Here is a 19,161-nt window from a genome sequence, read left to right on the forward strand (position 1 = left end):
CAAGCCCTAGGCGCTGAGGCTTTTACCCACAGCGCCACCCGCGTCCCGTCATTTAGCTAGTGTAGCAATAAAAGAAGGAACATTTCTCTCCCCATTCCCCAGCCCAGTTTTCAAACGATGTGCACCTGATGTTTATATACTGGGTGTGTTTTCTTTCCTGAGTGCTTTGTGTACCCTTCTGCCTACCGTGTAATAAAGTTTGACTGTTCCTTACTTCAATAGCTCCAGGGTTTTGTGATCCAGGGCAAGTCTGGGGTTTCCAGTCAAGTCTAGTTCCTGCAGCTTCGGAGGCAAGTTTTCAGGTAATGTGACTTCAGTCAACTCATTACAGCTCAGGTCCACACACTGAAGAATTGAAGAGAGAGAGAGAAGAGAAAACAATGAGTTCTCAGCATGAATCCTCTAGCCTTGTCCATTTCTGGCTAAGCGGATGAAGTGGCAAGCCATTGTCTGGACTGTACCATGTTAGAAACCACATGTGGGAGGTCACATGATGGAAGACTCCTAGGAGAGCAGGTGTGTGACATTCTCACACAGAGGCCATGTCCGGATGACCATGTCATTGAGACATGAACAAGCTGCACTGTTCTTTCTACGCAAGTGTTAAAACAAGCCTGCAAACCACGGTTTACCACAGCTTCCCACTTTGTCTGAAGCAGAAGCCTTCTGTTAATGAGCAAGTTTGGATATGAAGCCATGGTTTAAAAGGTAGTTTCAAACCCTGGCTTGTTTGGGAGCCATTAACCATGGTTTCCCAGTTCTGACAACCGTGGTTTAATGTTGCTTCCTGGCTTGTTTCCCTGGTAACATGAATGGAGAAGTGAAGCAGCTGCATGTGGGTGCAAGAGGCTTATTAAACTATAGACTGCAATTAGAAGAATCCCTTCTCCCTGACATCTAATTTTCTGTGTGTAAGAACGCTGCCGATTTTCACAAAGGAGCTTTGTGTGTGAACCCACACCAGCAGTCTGAAGTAGCACAGCCCAAAAACAGGTTGTTTGAAAGAACTGGGCCAAAGCCTCTCCTCTCCTCTAGGGAGTTACACAGCTGCTGTATCACAAAAGCACCAGGCACCTTTTTTATAGACTCCACTACGTAAATGCTTTTGCAACATTTCACGGCATCACAAAACATTGATTAAAAATGTGTGATTTCTGTTCCCCCAACCTTCCAAACTTCACTCATGTTGCAAAACAGGCAGCGATCTGCCTGCTGTCTATGTTATCGGGGTAATTCTTCTTCTTAATTTGATGGAGCACATCCATATCAAACAAGTTTTAATTAAAAGTAATATGAGTACATAGATGGGGCGAAGGAGTCCTCTTAATTTAGAGATAGCTGCTGGTGCCCACCTCTAGCCTGTAATAAAGGGAAGACTATCCATTTAACAGTGTGTTCAAAAGGTAGTCTGAGTTAAACAAACAAACAAAATTTAAAGCCACAAAGTAAAAGCAATTAATGGCAAAGAGCTGGAACACTGGCAAAGATATTTAACTATTTATTAGGTAGTATATTTATTTGTATTAAATTTGTATACCACCCGTCCTGTCATCCAAAAATCACAGAGCGGTTCACAACATAAATGAGAATACTACCAAGTCGGGGGGGGGAATAAAACAGGGAAATGTTATTAATGATAAAATCCTCAAATGAATACTTTAATTCTTTTGCACTGCAGAGATGTGGAATGAATGAATAAAGCCCATGCACATAATTAAAGGCAATGTGACACAAATCCAAAACACACGACATAGCATTCAGAACATGAGTGGGAGAGGCACAGCTTAAAAGCCACATCCAACCTATTAAATTTTACTTTGTGGTCTTCCAACGTGAACCTTGGGAATGGACAGCATGTGACTCTTAGGAATGACTTTGTGGGTGATCTGGTGTTAAAGGTAAAGGTAAAGGAACCCCTGACCATTAGGTCCAGTTGTGGCCGACTCTGGGGTTGCGGCGCTCATCTCGCTTTATTGGCCGAGGGAGCCAGCGTACAGCTTCCGGGTCATGTGGCCAGCATGACTAAGCCGCTTCTGGCGAAGCAGAGCAGCGCACAGAAACGCCGTTTACCTTCCTGCCGGAGCGGTACCTATTTATCTACTTGCACTTTGACGTGCTTTCGAACTGCTAGGTTGGCAGGAGCAGGGACCGAGCAATGGGAGCTCACCCCGTCGCGGGGATTCAAACCGGCTACCTGCTGATCGGCAAGTCCTAGGCTCAGTGGTTTAACCCACAGCGCCACCCACATCGATCTGATGTTAGAAGCTGGTAATTCTAGCAGCTAGTTGAAAAAATATGGCTTGACCAGTTTGGGGAGGCTGATAGTTCGTTCTTCATCCCATACATGCAAAATATCCCCATTTACACCTCTTCCGCATCTAGCCACAATGCTGATATGTTGATCGATTTCCCCAGGGAATCTCTCTGCTTGGCTTCAGACAACATGGAAAACTAACGGTACTCTCTGAAACACTGCAGCCATCACATGGCATGTTCACACCTTGACAATTTGGGCATGATGCTGTATTTCCATTACAGGCTACCTTCAAAATACCTAAGAGGAGCCCTACGCAGGGCGCATACTTTTAAAAAACAAAACCTGTACCTTGATTTCACCAAGCTGCATGACCTCTGGGAAGACTTCGATACAATTGGAGTGTGCAATCACAGTATGCATGCGCCGACAGTTCATAATGGTTGTGGGGATAGATTTCAGTTTGTTTCCGCTAACGTCAATTTCTTCCAGCTCTTCAAGTTTGGCCATTTTACTACACACACACACACGAGAAAGGGAAGGGAAAGAAAAGAAAATGATAAGAAAATACACATTTTGATTATTAGGAAGTACTCAGAAACTTTATGTTAAAAGCTGTTATTCTGAGATAAAAGGCAATTTCCTCCGAATGAATTGTTGCATGGCAACCTTTCAATGTGTGGCTCGCACGGAGAGCTCAGCAGTCTGAATTAGCATTTGACGATGGAGAAATGTATCCATTCCAGAAGGTGGCAGCAGGTCTATGGGTAGCTGGTGTGGGTCTTGCAGACAGCGGGGTCCATCTTTTGTGCATTCATGGTCTCATTTTACAGGGCGAGGCTTTGCATTCAACATAGTTGGGTCAGCTCCACTTATCAAACGGCACTAATCAATGGACCTCAAAGGGTTTTGGTGAGGGCCAACAAGAAAAAGAAGTGCTGTAAATGCTACAGACATGGGTGGTTTCATGCTGCAGGCAAACTTAATCACAGAACTGGAAATGGCCTTGGGGAATCATCTGGTCAAAATCCCTTGCTCGGTGCAGGATGCGACACAGCATCTCTGGAAAGATGTCCAGCTTCTGCTTAAATGCCTCAAGATAAAAGGAGAGCTCATCGCCTCCCAAGGCAGCCTGCCCCACTGTTAAATAGGGTGTAACAGTAAGGGGTAAAGGGACCCCTGACCATTAGGTCTAGTCGTGGCCAACTCTGGGGTTGCGGCGCTCATCTCGCTTTATTGGCCGAGGGAGCCAGCGTACAGCTTCCGGGTCATGTGGCCAGCATGGTGAACCAGAGCAGCGCACAGAAACGCCGTTTACCTTCCCGCTGGACCTATTTATCTACTTGCACTTTGACGTGCTTTTGAACTGCTAGGTTGGCAGGAGCAGGGACCAAGCAATGGGAGCTCACCCTGTGGTGGGGATTCGAACCGCCAACCTTCTGGTCGGCAAGTCCTAGGCTTTGTGGTTTAACCCACAGCGCCACCCGTGTCCCTTTAAATAGGGTGTAACAGCAACAAATAACAAATCTAATCCATCGTCCACACGAAAGCCCTTCAGACATTTGAAGGCAGCTCTCCATCAGATCTGCCGCTAATCTTTCCTTCTCCAGGCTAAACAGACATCGGTTCTTTCAACCGTTCCTCACAGGACCTGGGTTTCAAGAACCCTTGCTTGGAACCTGGGCTGCACTCCTCTGGGGGGAAAACAACAACACACCAGTACTACTTAAAATGTGACTTCCAGAAACTGAAAGAGTACACCAGATACAATCTGACAGCACAAAATAGAAAGTAATCATTACTTCTTGTCAGCTTGACATTATGTGTCTGTAAAGTGATTGCATTAGTTGTTGTTGCTTTTAAGCAACTGCACTACACTGCTGGCTCATTTTCACGACAGCTCAACTGTACTGTGTGCCTGCTTTCCTTTTGCTACCTTTCAGCCTACCGGCTAACTGAAATTGGATGCAACCATCTTCATCCTGCCTGCTCACAGGGTCACTATCTCGCTGATGCACCCCCCTCTGGCTGGCAAACAAACCACACTTCACTGAGGTGGAAGCATCACAATCTCCTCCCATCTTAAGTACCTGACAATGAGATGCTTTGTTTCCAAGTCAGAGGGAGTGGTAGTGATTAGGCAGGTGAGTGAGTGAGATTGGGAGACACTAGTATTAAAACTGCAACACTGAGCCATGGTGGTTTTTTGTTTCGCTTTAAAAAGAGGGCATTTCTAGCTTTTTATAAACCCACCACTGCCCTATACAGCTACATGGGTCAAACACAGACATCCTAACTGCCAAGGGATAATCACCAGACACAAAAATTGAGAGGGGAAGCCTCCGTTGGGGGCACAGAATCAGGAAGGGCTTTGTGCTGAAATGGGACTAGAAACCTTGGAACTAATGTGCTACAAGGAAGAGATGTGGGGTAGAGAGAGGAGGGATGTCACACGCTGCTGTTACACCGGAGCAGCCTTTCTCAACCTGTGGGTCCCCAGATGTTGTTGAACTACAACTCCCATCACCCCTAGCTAGCAAGGCCAGAGCTCAGGGATGATGGGAGTTGTAGTCCAACAACATCTGGGGACCCACAGGTTGAGAACCGCTGCAGTCTGGAGTAATGCTTGCGCATGGGCACAAGTCCAGTGGGCAAAAATATCAAGCCTCCCTCTTTCGCCCGGTCCTGGCTCCTTGGGCAGGAATGCAAACTCATCTTCCAGCTTCCTCCTTCCCTGGGGTTTTTGCAAGGTGCCACGAGGCTAGCATCCCCAACATCCTCTCCTCCTCTGATCTGCTACTGCCCGGGGTAAACAATGAGCATACCAATCGCCTTGCCTGCCTTTGTGTACACAATACGAAACAGGTCACACTCCTCCCCTCCATAAACCCCTGATCTATTGGGTCTGACCATCCAGGTTTGCCAAACACGTGAAATAAATAAAAAATACCAGTTTATCCCATCCGCCTCTGCCATTTTACAAATATGCACGTAAAATATACCACACAGTAGGGAACAAAAATGCATTTTGCTCCCCAATGAAGACAAAGTTTAACTGCATTTGCTTACGCTGATCCCTAATTAGCCTTTCCACTCATATTTCTCCATTTGTTTTGGTACCTCTCAGGCTCATGGCATCCCATTGTTTTGCACATCAAAGACATTTTGAGGTAAGCTATTTGGGGCCGAGACCCTGAGCTAGCTTTTCAAAGCGGCAGGTATGTGTACACAGCACTTTTGGGAGCAGTCATCGCAACCACCTCCTTCAAGCGTTCTAAAGGCAGCCCCTGGCAACGGCGGCCTCTGCTCCTACCTTGCGGGAAAGCTCTGCAGGCGGTTGTAGGCCATATGCAAGATCTTCAGGTGCGGGTGACCCGTTAATAAGGGCACGCATTTATCCGTGAGGTGATTGTTGGTCAAATACAGTTCCTGCAAAATGCTGTGAGTCTCTTCCGAAAGAGTGGCTGGAGGTAGCATTTCCAGTTTGTTGGCAGAAGCGTTCAGGTACCTTAAGCTGAAAAACAAAGTACACCGATGTCAAATTCACACTCTTGTCCATTCCATAATTAATTAATTAATTATAAAATAATAATAATAATAATAATAATAATAATAATAATAATAATAATAATAATAATAATAGGCACCCCACCCATCTGACTGGGTTGCCCCAGCCACTCTTGGCAGCTTCCAGCATACTGTATAGAAAAACATAGTAAAACATTGAAAACCTTCCCTATACAGGGCTGCCTTCAGATGTTTCCTAAATGCTATATAATTACTCATCTCCTTAACATCTGATGGGAGGGCATTCCACCAGGGGGGACGGAGCCACTACTGAGAAGGCCCTCTGCCTGGTCCCCTGTAGCTTCACTTCTTGCAGTATGGGAACTGTCAGAAGGCCCTTAGTGCAGGACCTCAGTGTCTGGGCAGAACCATGGGGGTGAAGATGCTCCTTCAGGTATACAGGGCCGGGGCCGTTTAGGGCTTTAAAGGTCAGCACCAACACTTTGAATTGTGCTCGGAAACGTACTGGGAGCAAATGCAGATCTCTCAGGAGCGGTGTTCTGTGGTCCCAGCGGCCACTCCCAGTCACCAGTCTAGCTGCCGCATTCTGGATTAATTGCAGTTTCCGGGTCACCTTCAAAGGTAGCCCCATGTAGAGCGCATTTCAGTAGTCCAAGCAGGAGATAACCAGCACATGTACCACTCTGGCGAGACAGTGTGCAGGCAGGTAAGGTCTCAGCAGGCATACCAGATGGAGCTGGTAGACAGCCACCCTGCACACGGAATTAACCTGTGACTCCATGGACAGCTGTGAGTCCAAAATGACTCCCAGGCTGCGCACCTGTTCCTTCAGGGGCAAAGTTGCCCCATTCAGGGCCAGGGAGTCCTTCACACCCGCCCGCCTTGTCAGGATTCAACTTTAATCCATTAGCCACCATCCATCCTCCAACCACCTCCAAACACTCACACAAAAAGCGGCACATGGGGAGAAGAGAATAAGCACTTGAGCCACCACAGAAATGACAAAGAATGCCAGGAGCGACAGATGAACCCAAAGCACCTAGTTGTTATAGTCACCGGGTAGAATCTTCTGTATCAAAAGAATGCACTGTGGCATGGGAAACAGTGAGACTACCCCACAAGTAGGAAGTAGCATGTGAGGTTTGCGCACACATTGCCCTACATGAACAAAATGGTAAGAAGAAGAAGAAGAGTTTGGATTTGATACCCTGCTTTATCACTACCCGAAGGAGTCTCAAAGCGGCTAACATTCTCCTTTCCCTTCCTCCCCCATAACAAACACTCTGTGAGGTGTGTGAGGCTGAGAGACTTCAGAGAAGTGTGACTAGCCCATGGTCACCCAGCAGCTGCATGTGGAGGAGTGGGGAAGCGAACCCAGTTCCCCAGATTACAAGTCCACTGCTCTTAACCACTACACCACACTGGCTCTCCGTGAAGCCATGGCAACTGTCTGTTTTCCAGCAAGCATGCTGGGCAGAGGAGGAATGGTGGAGACCGCCCACCCCCAACCTGACCCTTCCAGAGAAGAAGAACACAATTCAGAATTACAACAGGGGTTTGAGGGAGGTCACAGCTAAGAGGCAAACGAGGGGAAAAGTTGGGAAATAATGGGAGAGGAGGAGGAAGAAGAAGCACCAAGGGGGCAACAGATGACGGAAATGCTTGATGAAGAGGGAGAGACGGAGGAAGTGGAGACTCACTCAGGACATTATTCCCAGAGGCTGCATTCCCAAGCCTCTCTCTGTGTGAATACTGAATAAAAAAGTAAGGACTTTTCCTTGTCCTATCCTTTCCTGGCAGCCTGTCGTGGGAGTTGTTTCCTCAACCGCCTGACAGATGGGTGAGGTATAAATAAGAAAATAATAATAATAATAATAATAATAATAATAATAATAATAATAATAATTATTATAACAGGACGCCCCCATTTTCATCGGAGAAATAAATGCTGGAGGGTATGTGCATCTAGGGACGTGGGTGGCGCTGTGGGTTATACCACAGAGCCTAGGACTTGCCGATCAGAAGGTCGGTGGTTCAAATCCCTGCAACGGGGTGAGCTCCCGTTGCTCGGTCCCTGCTCCTGCCAACCCCGCAGTTGGAAGTAGATAAATAGGTACCGGTCCCGCGGGAAGGTAAGCAGCGTTTTCGTGCGCTGCTCTGGTTCACCAGAAGCGGCTTAGTCATGCTGGCCAAATGACCCGGAAGCTGTATGCCGGCTCCCTTGGCCAATAAAGCAAGATGAGCGCCGCAACCCCAGAGTTGACCACGACTGAACCTAATGGTCAGCGGTCCCTTTACGTACATCTAGTCCACAGAATGAAAGCTTGAAAACAAGTGGGCACAGGATTCATTGCAATGGCATAATAATAATAATAATAATAATAATAATAATAATAATAATAATATACTGCCCTATACGTATAGGTCTCAGGGCAGTTCACAAGAAGCCCAGGAGAGAGAGAGAGAGAGAGAGGGAGGGAGGGAGGGAGGGAGGGAGACGGGGCTTTAAAGCATTCAGGAAGTATAGAAAGTGTCTCTTCCCACATCATCCCAAACTTCCTCTCTATTATTCTAAAACTGACGATTATGCTGGGGTTTTGTGTTTTTTAAAGCACCGTGATATCACAAACAGAACTATTCTCACAAATGCCATCCCATTTATTTCAAGTACATAGTTGGGGTTATCTTGGTACAACATACAGATCATTTTTGCTGGGAGCAAGAGCAGCTCCTGCTTGTAGTGAACAGATTCCCTGAGGTATTTCGCGGGCGGTGTGCCAGTTCTGTTTGAATTCCAAGAAAACCGGCTGTAGTGAGTGTGTGTGTGTGTGTGTGTGTGCACGCAGGCACGCTTTAGTTTTAAAATTCTTAGCTGTCATGGCTGCAAGGTTACAAAGACAACAATTAAATCAAAATTTAAAAGGAAACAGAAACAAATGCAAAATCATTTGTTCTTGCAACAAGCAAGTTTGCTGCCTCACCCCTTCTCCTCTTCTCTGGCTCAAAAGTTCCCCATATTTAAAGAGAACAAGTAGTTCAACAGAAGAATATTGTGGAAAAGGTGTCGATCTATTTCCACAGGCCTGTCATTCTCTAGGATCAGGAAGAATTTTGGGCTTTGTGGAAGCGCTTCAGGTTACACAATCCGGGATGACAAAAGAAAACTGGCACAGTGTGAATGTTAAGCCCCAAAGTGGGTCATGTGAATCAGCTCAGAGGGGTAACTATACTTGTAAGTGTAGTTTTCATATTCTTTTGAGTAGTGAGGATAGTCTCTTTCAGTGCAATGTCACCTCTGAGACTGCGAGTGGAAAAGAAATACTGGCATGGGGGTGAGGGAGGAGGATCATTGCTGTTTCCCTCAAGCAATTTCGAAGCGGAAATTTTACTATTACTGTATTACCCTGGGCTTGTGGGAAGGGGGGGGATGAGACCTTGATTTATTTATTTATTTATTTATTTATTTATTTATTTATTTATTTATTTATTTATTTTGCGCCAGGGTAGCGAGAGATAAACAAAAGCTGCTCTGGAGGAGAGATGGGAGGCAAGCAAGGCTCAGCGCTGCTTTTACAAATTTGCATTATTTTATGTATCTATAGTTCTACCTATGTCCTACAACAGTGGCCATTGGCCAAACATGCAGGAAAGCTGCAAGATCCATTTCCTATCAGTCAACCAACCAATCAATCAATCAATCAATCAATCCTGGGCCTGGGTGAAGCTGTGGCCAAGCCAAACGCTGTTGCCGAATGTTGTTGCCGTCCCACAACAATGCCTGACCTGGCAGTAAGTGTCATTACACAACAGATGAAACATGTATGAATGATTCCCCCCCCCTCAAATTTTTCTTCTTTCTTTATGCTTCCACTGTCCCCTTATTTTTATTCAATGTGTTAAGTTGTGGGTGAACATATCAGACGACACAGCGATTCTTCAACAGCTCTTGTTTATTCACAGGCCAGAACACAACTGAACTGAAGGGTTCAGCCAGCCTGCTTATATAGAGCTCCAGGACAACGTAATTGTAACAACTTTCTGTAACTATCCAATCACTGAACGTCACTTTCGATCCCTTATTTGCATATGTGGACCTGAACTATCTACAGTATCCCCCTGCTGGCCCAGGGTGAGAACTTCAGTACATAACACGATGCCCTCCCCCCAATTGCACCCATGGCTACTACCACCCCCTGGATCATTCCAGGACCCCCAAGGGGCAGTATCACCCACTTTGAGAAACACTGATCTAGTCCAACTCCCTTGAATGCAGCTGTCACTTGCGGGGATCAAAGATGAAACCCTTGAGACTATCAGCACCACGCTCTAAGCAACTGAGCCTTCCAGGATAGCAGAAGTTTGGTCAGAACTTAAATTAGTTGTGATCTACAAGCAGAGAGGAAAGAGGGCTTGATGAAACTGTAACCGTTTTCTCATCAGAGAAAGGACAACCACACGAAATCCTGAAATTTATTAATCTGACAATTAATAAATTCAGTATTCCCCCCCCCCAGCCTGTTGAAACTTGCCTTCTGCAGCAAAGAAAAGGCCAGACACACGACTGCGACGTCACGTGGACTTCTGCAGAGGGCTTTTGTGTGTGCGAGAGTGTGTTATAAAAGCCTTTCCATTAAAAATAAAATTGTCCAGGAGCTCAAGAGAACCGAAAGTAGGTTAGGTCTACACATTCCAGAGAAGTCATTCTCACAGGGAAAAAACAAGGCTTAATCATCAGGACCATTCATTATTTAGCGAGAGCTGTGAGCCTTCCTAGCGGGGCAGGGGAGGTGGGATTGAAATTTATGAGGTTATGAAAATGGGCAGAGGCCACTTGACTTAATCCTTCCATCTAGTAATCAAAACACATTACACGTCCATTCACAAACAACGGGGGGGCGGGGGGGGCGGGGAGAGAGAACAACCCAACTGTAAAACAAGGCAGAAAACAAAAACAGAAATCATAAAAGAGCTGAGAAGCTGCCCTTACATTTGAAATGACAAGAAATAACACTGGGTAATGAAATGCTATATTTTTCCTACACAAAAACAACAACAGAAAACATTGAAACATAAAATATAAATATAAAACAATATAAAAATAACAAATAAGTATAAAAAACGAACAACAGAGAGTCACAAATATGCCCGAGAGCACCTCATGATTTAAACCAGGCTTCGTCAACCTCGGCCCTCCAGAGGTTTTTGGCCTACAACTCCCATGATCCCTAGCTAGCAGAACCAGTGGTCAGGGATGATGGGAATTGTAGTCCCAAAGCATCTGGAGGGCAGAGGTTGAGGAAGCCTGCTTTAAACAGCAGTTTCCAGGAACCTCACTAGGGACTAGTGTTCTGAAAAGATATTCCAATACTAAACGATGTGCGTCTTTCCCCATGTAGCTATTTGGACTGGAGGGCCAACCACTCGATATCTTGGGTAATTGGGCCAAGATACACTCTTGTATCTAAGGGCAAGAGTCCTTGCATGCAGGTTCTTTCACAGCCCTTTCCAGGGGTCGTTCGCAAACACACACACACAACCTTAATCTCACGTGAGCGAGAACAGGGCAACCTTGGATGCTTTCTGCCTTTGTTGTGGGAGGGAAGTGTATTTAGAATAGTGCATGAACCGGGTTCTAGATTATACCAAGAGCCTATGTGTGCACCTCACTTCAGCTTTTATAGTACGAGGGGGAGAATATCCAAAAATGACAGCTGACTGCAAAATCATGGTGCATATATGCGTAGTACAGTCAAGACCCCAGCTGCTGCCCCTCACATGACAAACCCTTTTAGGCCATGAGACACAACAGGGAACATGCATCCGTGAATCTGCTCTAAGGAAGATTTATTTTGAAGGTATAAGCCAGGGTTTCCCAAACTTGGGTCTCCAGCTGTTGTTGGACTACAACTCCCATGATCCCTAGCTAGCAGGACCAGTGGTCTGGGATAATGGGAGATGTAGTCCGAAAACAGCCTGAGACCCAAGTTTGGGAAACCCTGGTATAGGCAGAAACAGCCAGTGTCTTCCCTTAGGTTATGTACATCCAAGTGGAAACAGATAGCCTCTAAAACATCCCAGTTTGACTTAGGAGGCTAGCAAAATAATTCTCAAAACAGTATTAAGTATCTCCTGTCACAGCAGGCCTACCAGCTTCCAAGACCCAATTCATTCAACAAGGCCATTAGAGCATTTCATGGGAATGTGTAAGACACCAGGCCATTGCTTGTGCAAAAAAGCCCCAGCATTCTGGCAGGCAAATCCACTACCTTAAAGTATTCACTCTATGTGCCTGCTATAGACATATACATAACCTCTCTATTTTTATAAAGCGACACAATGTGGGAAGCTTCTGCACTGGGTTGGTCTAGGACCTTTACGTTTAGAAGTGAACCTCGTTGCAGCTGAATGTTTTATGTGTGTGTGCGAGCGCGCACACACACTATGGGCCAATATATCCAGGCTGCAAATACAAACCACCAAGCACCTACCCTCCAAAATGCAGGTACGCACTGAGCCTGCCGCACACTCACGTACGCACACACTGTTTGATGTCAACTCACCCAAAGGGATGCAAGCGAAAGCTCGAAGTGACAGGCTACACACAAAACATCAAACAAACAGAGGAACGCGTAGGAAGGATCACGCTGGCTTTTATTTTTAGCCCTTGTAGCCAAGACCAAATAAACTCAAAAGACACTGGAAATGCCCCGGAAATGCCACAGATTTGCACGTTTCCTTTGGCAACTGCTACATTTGCAGTCTTGCAACGATTCAGCTTTACAACCAACTTTGTCCTAGTGAGGACAGCCTAAAAGATTTAGGACCAGACACAGATATTAACGTTTCCAAATCTCTCAATCATGGTGGGGTGATCAGGAGAGGTTAAGACCCCACAAAGCCAATGATTTGGTGGAGGATGCCCATTGAGTCTTCCAGCCAAATATACCTACACTAGCTTTCATCAATGCACTCGGTATCTGATCCCTTGATCTGAAAAAAAAGCAAGCAGCTTAGAGGAGAAGCAGAGTGGAAAGAATAGGAAGAATACGATCGTTATTTTCTAGAAGGAACGACGTGAGCAACTGCGAATTGCAAGGATGCAGGTGCAAGGATGAAGGTTAAAGGCACATTTCTGGTAATCCCTACCACCCAGAGGAATTCTCCATTTTCACGGTGCCATCTGCTACCGCTAACACAATTGATTATCTGTCGCTCCCCACGGAGTCTAGTTCGGTCAAGTTAAGTTCTCCTTCCTAGCACAGATGATGTCTCTGGCCAAATGACTAAGACCAACCTGAGCACATTCCAGTGCCTTCGAGAGAAAGCACTCGGAAGACAATTATTTATCCATGTCGGGGTGAAGCATCTTAAAGAGGACCACACAAAGATTATGGTTGCCATGGGACTGTGGCTGGGAATGATGGAGATGAACACTAAGACACACTGTCTTAGCGGTGAAACGTTTGTGTGTGTGTCAAAGATTATTGTGGGCCTTTACGTCTTTAACAGGGTGGGGTGGGGACACCAAAGAACAGGTTCCAAATTGGGAGGCATTTTTAAAAGTCAGACGTTAAAAGAAGCGACACTAGAGATATATTCCAAGTGACAGACACGGAGAGACATGAAAATTTCATAAGGCAAGAACAGAGGGAGATGTTGCAATTACGCTACCTTGAGTGTAGCCTGTGACAGGCGGCAAGATATTTAGGAGCTATAAATATTGGCCCGATTAAAATCCAACCGCCGCCACCCCCCTCCTTTGCAGCCCCAGTAAAAAGTAGGCTGGAAGATGGAAAACTTAAGATAAAAAAGAAACCTGTATGATAAATCCACCTGCCCCAAGTGGCAGGCGTTTGTCTGCCATATCAAGTTTGGCCCTGTAGACTGCTGGTTATTTAGACCAAAATCTTCTCTGGTGTATGGACCATTAATAATGAACCCACAGGTACTCAGGGGTACATGATGGGTAGGATCCAAAGTCAGCACAGAACAATGCGACGTGGTTGCTGACAGGAGTGAGGCCCTGTCAGCACATATCACCTCTTCTCAGAAATCAGCACTCCTTGCCGATTTGTTAGTGGGCCAAGTTCAAGGTGTTACTATTGGTATGAAAACCTTAATAGCTTGGGACCAGTTTGCTTTTGGGGTCAACCTTGCCCCATTTCTGCTCACTTGATCGCTTTGAGCTATAGAGCTGGCATTGTTACCACAGGTTCCATACTTGTAAGAAATCAATCTTTTAATGGGGCAGCGCCTAAGCTTTGGAACTACTCACTGCCCATTGACAACAGGGAGGCAACTTCCCTCCATTTGGCATCTGCTTAAAACCTGCTTAGGGACATGGGTGGTGCTCTGGGTTAAACCACAGAGCCTAGGACTTGCCGATCAGAAGGTTGGCGGTTCGAATCCCCGCGACGGGGTGAGCTCCTGTTGCTCGGTCCCTGCTCCTGCCAACCTAGCAGTTCAAAAGCAAGTAGATAAATAGGTACCGCTCCGGTGGGAAGGTAAATAGCATTTCTGTGTGCTGCTCTGGTTCGCCAGAAGCGGCTTAGTCATGCTGGCCACATGACCCGGAAGCTGTATGCTGGCTCCCTTGGCCAATAAAGAGAGATGAGCGCCGCAACCCCAGAGTCGGTCACGACTGGACCTGATGGTCAGGGGTTCCTTTACCTTTACAAAACTTTTTAGTTTAGGCAAGCCTATCCAGACGCATAGATGTTGGTGCATTTTAATCTTTTTTTTAAAAAATGTGAATTTTAATTATGTTTAAATGTTTTTAGTGATCATTTTATAGCAATCAAGCAGTTTGTACATTTTGTTAAATAAATAAATGCTAGGTCAGAGTACACCCTTTGCAATTAATAGACTGGCTATACTACTCTTAGTATAATAGACTAGCCAATACTCAAAAAATTAATAGACTAGCTATACGGTAGTACTCCGAGTACAGTGCTACCTCAGTTTTCGGACGCCTCCATTGCCGAACGGTTCGGTTTTTGAACACTGAAAACCTGGAAGTAAATGCTTTCATTTTTCGAACGCACCTCAGAAGTTGAACAGTTTCCGCTGTGTGTATCTCGTTTTTCACAATTTTCTCTATTGAACTGGCAGACCGCCCTTTGTGCCTCTGTTTTCAAATGTTCCGGAAGTCGAACAGTCTTCCGGAACGGATTACATTCGAAAACCAAGGTACGACTGTATAAGTTAGTTGGTTCCCCCAAAACACTGGGCTTGAATATGTGTCCTCTGATCCTGATCTGCCACAAGCAGTTATTTTCAATCTAGACAAACATTGTAGGTCTCTCCACTGAGTTGTGCTTCCTTCACATTTCGTTTTTTGCTAACGGAACCATGTGCTGCTCTCATTCCAGCATGATTGGCAAAGAAGAAGAAAAATAATAGTGTACCAACTGGATTTCTGTCATTCCTTTGAAATCTCAAAAGATGAATCCCAGTCTCGAAAACCAAGGGGCTGAGGGCTCGTGATGTTCTCTCTTAGATCACTGATAAGGCTCAATTTTCATCAAGGATGTGGCATGAGCCCTGCGGATCTCCAGATGACAATATATAGTCAAAGAGACTGTGTGACCAAAACAAAACCTGAAGTTTCCCATGCATGCTTTGAAACCTGGGGTCAGGGGCATGCTGGGAATGGACCATAATCCCTGAACTCCTAGCTTGCTTTTCATCGTTTCAAGGCCATTTGTAGAACCTGAGCTAGGACACAAAAATGTCTCCTATTTTTGCTTTTTTGAGAGGGATAGTCTGCTCCCACTTTCAGCAGTCTCCACTCCCTTCACCCCCCCACACACACAAAGGAAGGGAAAAAATCCAATGGACCTCCACCCAGTAGCATGAAGCACCTTTGACCAAGATTCCTGGCAGTGTTCAAAAATTAAAAGCCAAACCAGTATCCTCACAGCCAATGGCAACAGGTCCAAGAATTAAGACACTCCGTAAGAAACAAAACTTAAAATGTACTGACCCTAGGGAGAACAAGTGCTGGTATTCCGAACACACTCTGTTGCAACGCATGATCGGTGGAAACTTTCAAGTATAACTTCAAGGAAGGAAAACTCGTTCTCTCTTGAAGAAAACCAGCCAATGAAAAGCTACTGGGCGTTATTTCACATTTTGCATTTCAGTTCAGAGTTAGTTTTACACGCACAAAAAGTTTGTTGAGACACATTTGAAATGCTTTGAAACAATGTATTTCATTTTTTTTAAAAACCCAGCTAGTACACCCCCTTCTAAACCTTGGAAACACAAGAAGAAGAATTTCAATTTGAATGGATAAGACAGAGCATCTGCTCCCTTCACAGATGGCTCTCAGATCGAAAGGAAAGGTAACCTTATGTGGAGTCAGAAGACTGGTCACTCTGGAGCGCCATAATTTTAGGGCTGGAAGCTATGACTTCAGAAAATGGGGTGGGGAGAGGGGGGAAAAGAAGGAAGAGGTAAACTCATCAACTAATTATGTGACCAAGACAGATTGAGAACGCCAAACAGCTTGGAAATTCTCATTGCCTCAACACTTGAGAAATTTGCAAAAGGATTTCAACTGAATGGGCAGTCCCACAAAATTTGCTGGAATGTAAATGGAGGCAGAGAGAAGATACCGAAAGAAGGTAGGGAAGGCCACACACAAACGCACACACCGCTTTTGCTTTCTGCTTACCTGTCAGCTTTCAACAGCAAATTAGATGGCAGCTCTGTAAGCAGGTTGTGTTGCACGTCCAAGACCTCGACATGCGTCCGTTCGATCCTCTCTGGTAGCCTGGCTAATTGATTGTGTCCTGCGAGCAACTTCCGCAAGCTGATATTGCAAAATAACCTGGATGGGGTGGGGTGGGGTGGTGGTGGTGGAGAAAGGAACAAACAGTAAATGAAACAATACCAAGACTTGTGGTACAGTCCTCTCAGGGCCTCTTCATGGACCAGAAGCCTAGGCACAGCATCCACTTTCTGGTTAAACTAACCACGGTGTATCATAACACTCAAACAAGAAATGGTTAGTTTAAACTATGGTTTCCTGAAACACAATGGCCTGGTTCAGATGTAACATTAAACCGTGGTTTGGCATTACAGAAAGCAGCGTCAGGCCTGCACAATTCCCCCTCCTCTCCCTTCCTTGCAACAACGTCAGAAGCGAGAGGAAGTATTTGCTTTGTCATTGTGTCTGAACTAGGCCAAACTGTGGTTAGTTTAAACTATTCTTTCTTGAAATGACCCAAAACCTTAGTTACTGATCTGAGTTTGTTCTGAAACTTAAAAACACTTTAGGCACACCCCTCAGAATATAATACTATAGTCAAGAGAGCTAGGCTTTGGCTCTCTTCTGAATGTACTCTGTGAGGAAACCATAGTTTGTGGCTGTGTGATGTGCGAAACACTTCTCATACACAACCGCTGAGCAGCGCCACTTGTTTGAAAGTGCTGTTTGGTCAAAGCCTCTTTCCTTGTGGGGGGGGAAACCACCCAAGGAGAATCAGTTCCTAAAATATTGCTCATCCAATATTTCTCCTCAACCAAAAATGACTCAACATCTTCTCATATTCTTCCTCTCCTCATCCAAATTCTTCCCCTCCCCTCCTTTCCTCCCCCTTTTTAATACTAGACTAACATAAAGCTTCCTTCCAGTTCTACAGGGAATGAAATTTATCTAATCCGCTTTACTGTCTTGAGCTTTTTACATGCTAGGGGCGGCCAACCGTTCTGTTTCCACATAGAGAAGGGGGAGGGAGATAAAGAGAGAGGTGCTTTATAAGACACATTAATGGGCAATGTGGCTTCTGAAAAGCCAATTGAACTAAACAAATTTAGGAAATCGAAACCACACCATGAATCTGCATTTTTTAAAATTCCGATTTTGAATCAGGTGGTCTTTTGAGGGGTGGGGAGGGATATATCTTGCTGAAGACGGGAGATTATTCTCGTCTGCCACCTGCCTTGTTCTTCTCCCTGTGGCTGCATCTGTACGTTTTAATCAGAAGGCGCCCGTGCCCCACGGTTGACCCTTCTTTCAATCAAAGATTCGCAAATTACTCAGCACTGCAGATGCCTCTTCCACCCGTTTACGTATTAGAAAACACACACACACACATCCCAAGCCCTCCTCCCCACCAAAACCCATGCCTTTTCGCTCTTCTCTCTTACAAATCGAATCCACCCACTGTCATCATCAGGCCACAAACTACAGGTCACCGGGGCCATCGTGCCAAAGCAATCAATAAAAGACATTGTTTTCCCTTGGTGGATGTTGTCAGATAATCTGCGCAAGTGCCATCGTTCACAGTTATCTCAGGATGACGACTGGGCTGCATCGCACAGCTGTGGACGTAAGTCAACAACCTCCACTTCACTTGTTAAAGACAGCGCACGAGTGGGTGTGGTTGCTAACTTTGTTGCTCTCTCTCACTTTCTCTTGGTAGCGTGCCCAATCTAGCACTGAAACAAACGTTTGTGCACTTTCCCTCTTAATGCACTGTTGGGAATTTGCTGGAGCTTAACTTGAAGGAGGGGGATGTCTCTCTTGCCTGCAGAGTTGTCAACAGCATAAACTTTAGTCATTTGGGGGGGGGGGATGGCAGGCATCAAAACTATAGGAGCCTGTTGTTAAGCTGTAGAGAAGACCACTTTATGAATCAGCTCTTTATGGAGCAAGGGGACAAGGCTGCTGCTATGCTCACGCCTGCAATTCAAGAACCTTCATCAGTAAAGTATATAAAAATCAAGAAGCCTTGTTTAACGCTCGCAGGAGGCATTAAAAAAAGATGACTATGACTGCACCCCAAAGTGTGTGTGTGTGTTTATAACTTCGCTCTTACACCTTTGTGCTTTGTAGATTTGTGCAGAGGGGCTACAGTTCATTGGAAGAACACACGCTTCCCATGAAGAACTTTTCGGGTTCAATCTCTGGTCTTCCTAGCAGATGATGAAGAAGACCTCTCCTGCCTGAGACCCTGGAGCTGCTGCCTGTCGGAGGATATGTGGGCAAGATGGACCAGTGGCCGGCCTTGTGCATAAGGCGGCTTCACATGCTGAGATGAAAATAGTATCTGCTATTCTAGTAAGCAGAAATTATTCAGAACTGTCCAAGCACCCACACACTAATGCTTAGTCAACTCTGCATGTATTCTGCATTTCCCCCCTCTTTTACAATCACTGTGCGAACCAAGAGCATAGTACTCAACTCACTACTCCAAGTTTATTTTGCTTGGTTAACAAGGACAGCTCTTACCCCTTAGAAAAAGTCTTGGAAGCATGTGAGCAATACCTGGTGAAAACTAGGAAGCCCAGGAAGTGGAAGCAATTAGTGTTCTTTTTTTGACCAACAAAAGCATAACAAATTGCATAAACTATGCCAGCCTTCCCTAAGC

The 19,161-nt window shown here is 45.5% G+C and overlaps 1 protein-coding gene across 2 annotated transcripts in view; it reads right to left on the minus strand.

Moving 5' to 3' along the window:
* The window catches only part of PHLPP1 (PH domain and leucine rich repeat protein phosphatase 1), a 162,656-nt gene that overhangs the window by 18,794 nt on the left and 124,701 nt on the right, over positions 1 to 19,161 (minus strand). For both annotated transcript variants that reach the window (XR_008331573.1, XM_053397055.1), the window contains exons 10-13: positions 16,461 to 16,616; positions 5,568 to 5,768; positions 2,606 to 2,768; positions 215 to 345 (exon numbers count right to left, since the gene is read on the minus strand). Coding sequence is in view for 1 of the 2 variants with exons in the window: in XM_053397055.1 (XP_053253030.1) it covers positions 215 to 345; positions 2,606 to 2,768; positions 5,568 to 5,768; positions 16,461 to 16,616 (651 nt within the window). In the remaining variant the exon portion in view is untranslated. The remainder of the gene's footprint in view (positions 1 to 214; positions 346 to 2,605; positions 2,769 to 5,567; positions 5,769 to 16,460; positions 16,617 to 19,161) is intronic.

Source organism: Podarcis raffonei, chromosome 7 (assembly GCF_027172205.1).
Source record: "Podarcis raffonei isolate rPodRaf1 chromosome 7, rPodRaf1.pri, whole genome shotgun sequence".
Classification (NCBI taxonomy): domain Eukaryota; kingdom Metazoa; phylum Chordata; class Lepidosauria; order Squamata; family Lacertidae; genus Podarcis; species Podarcis raffonei.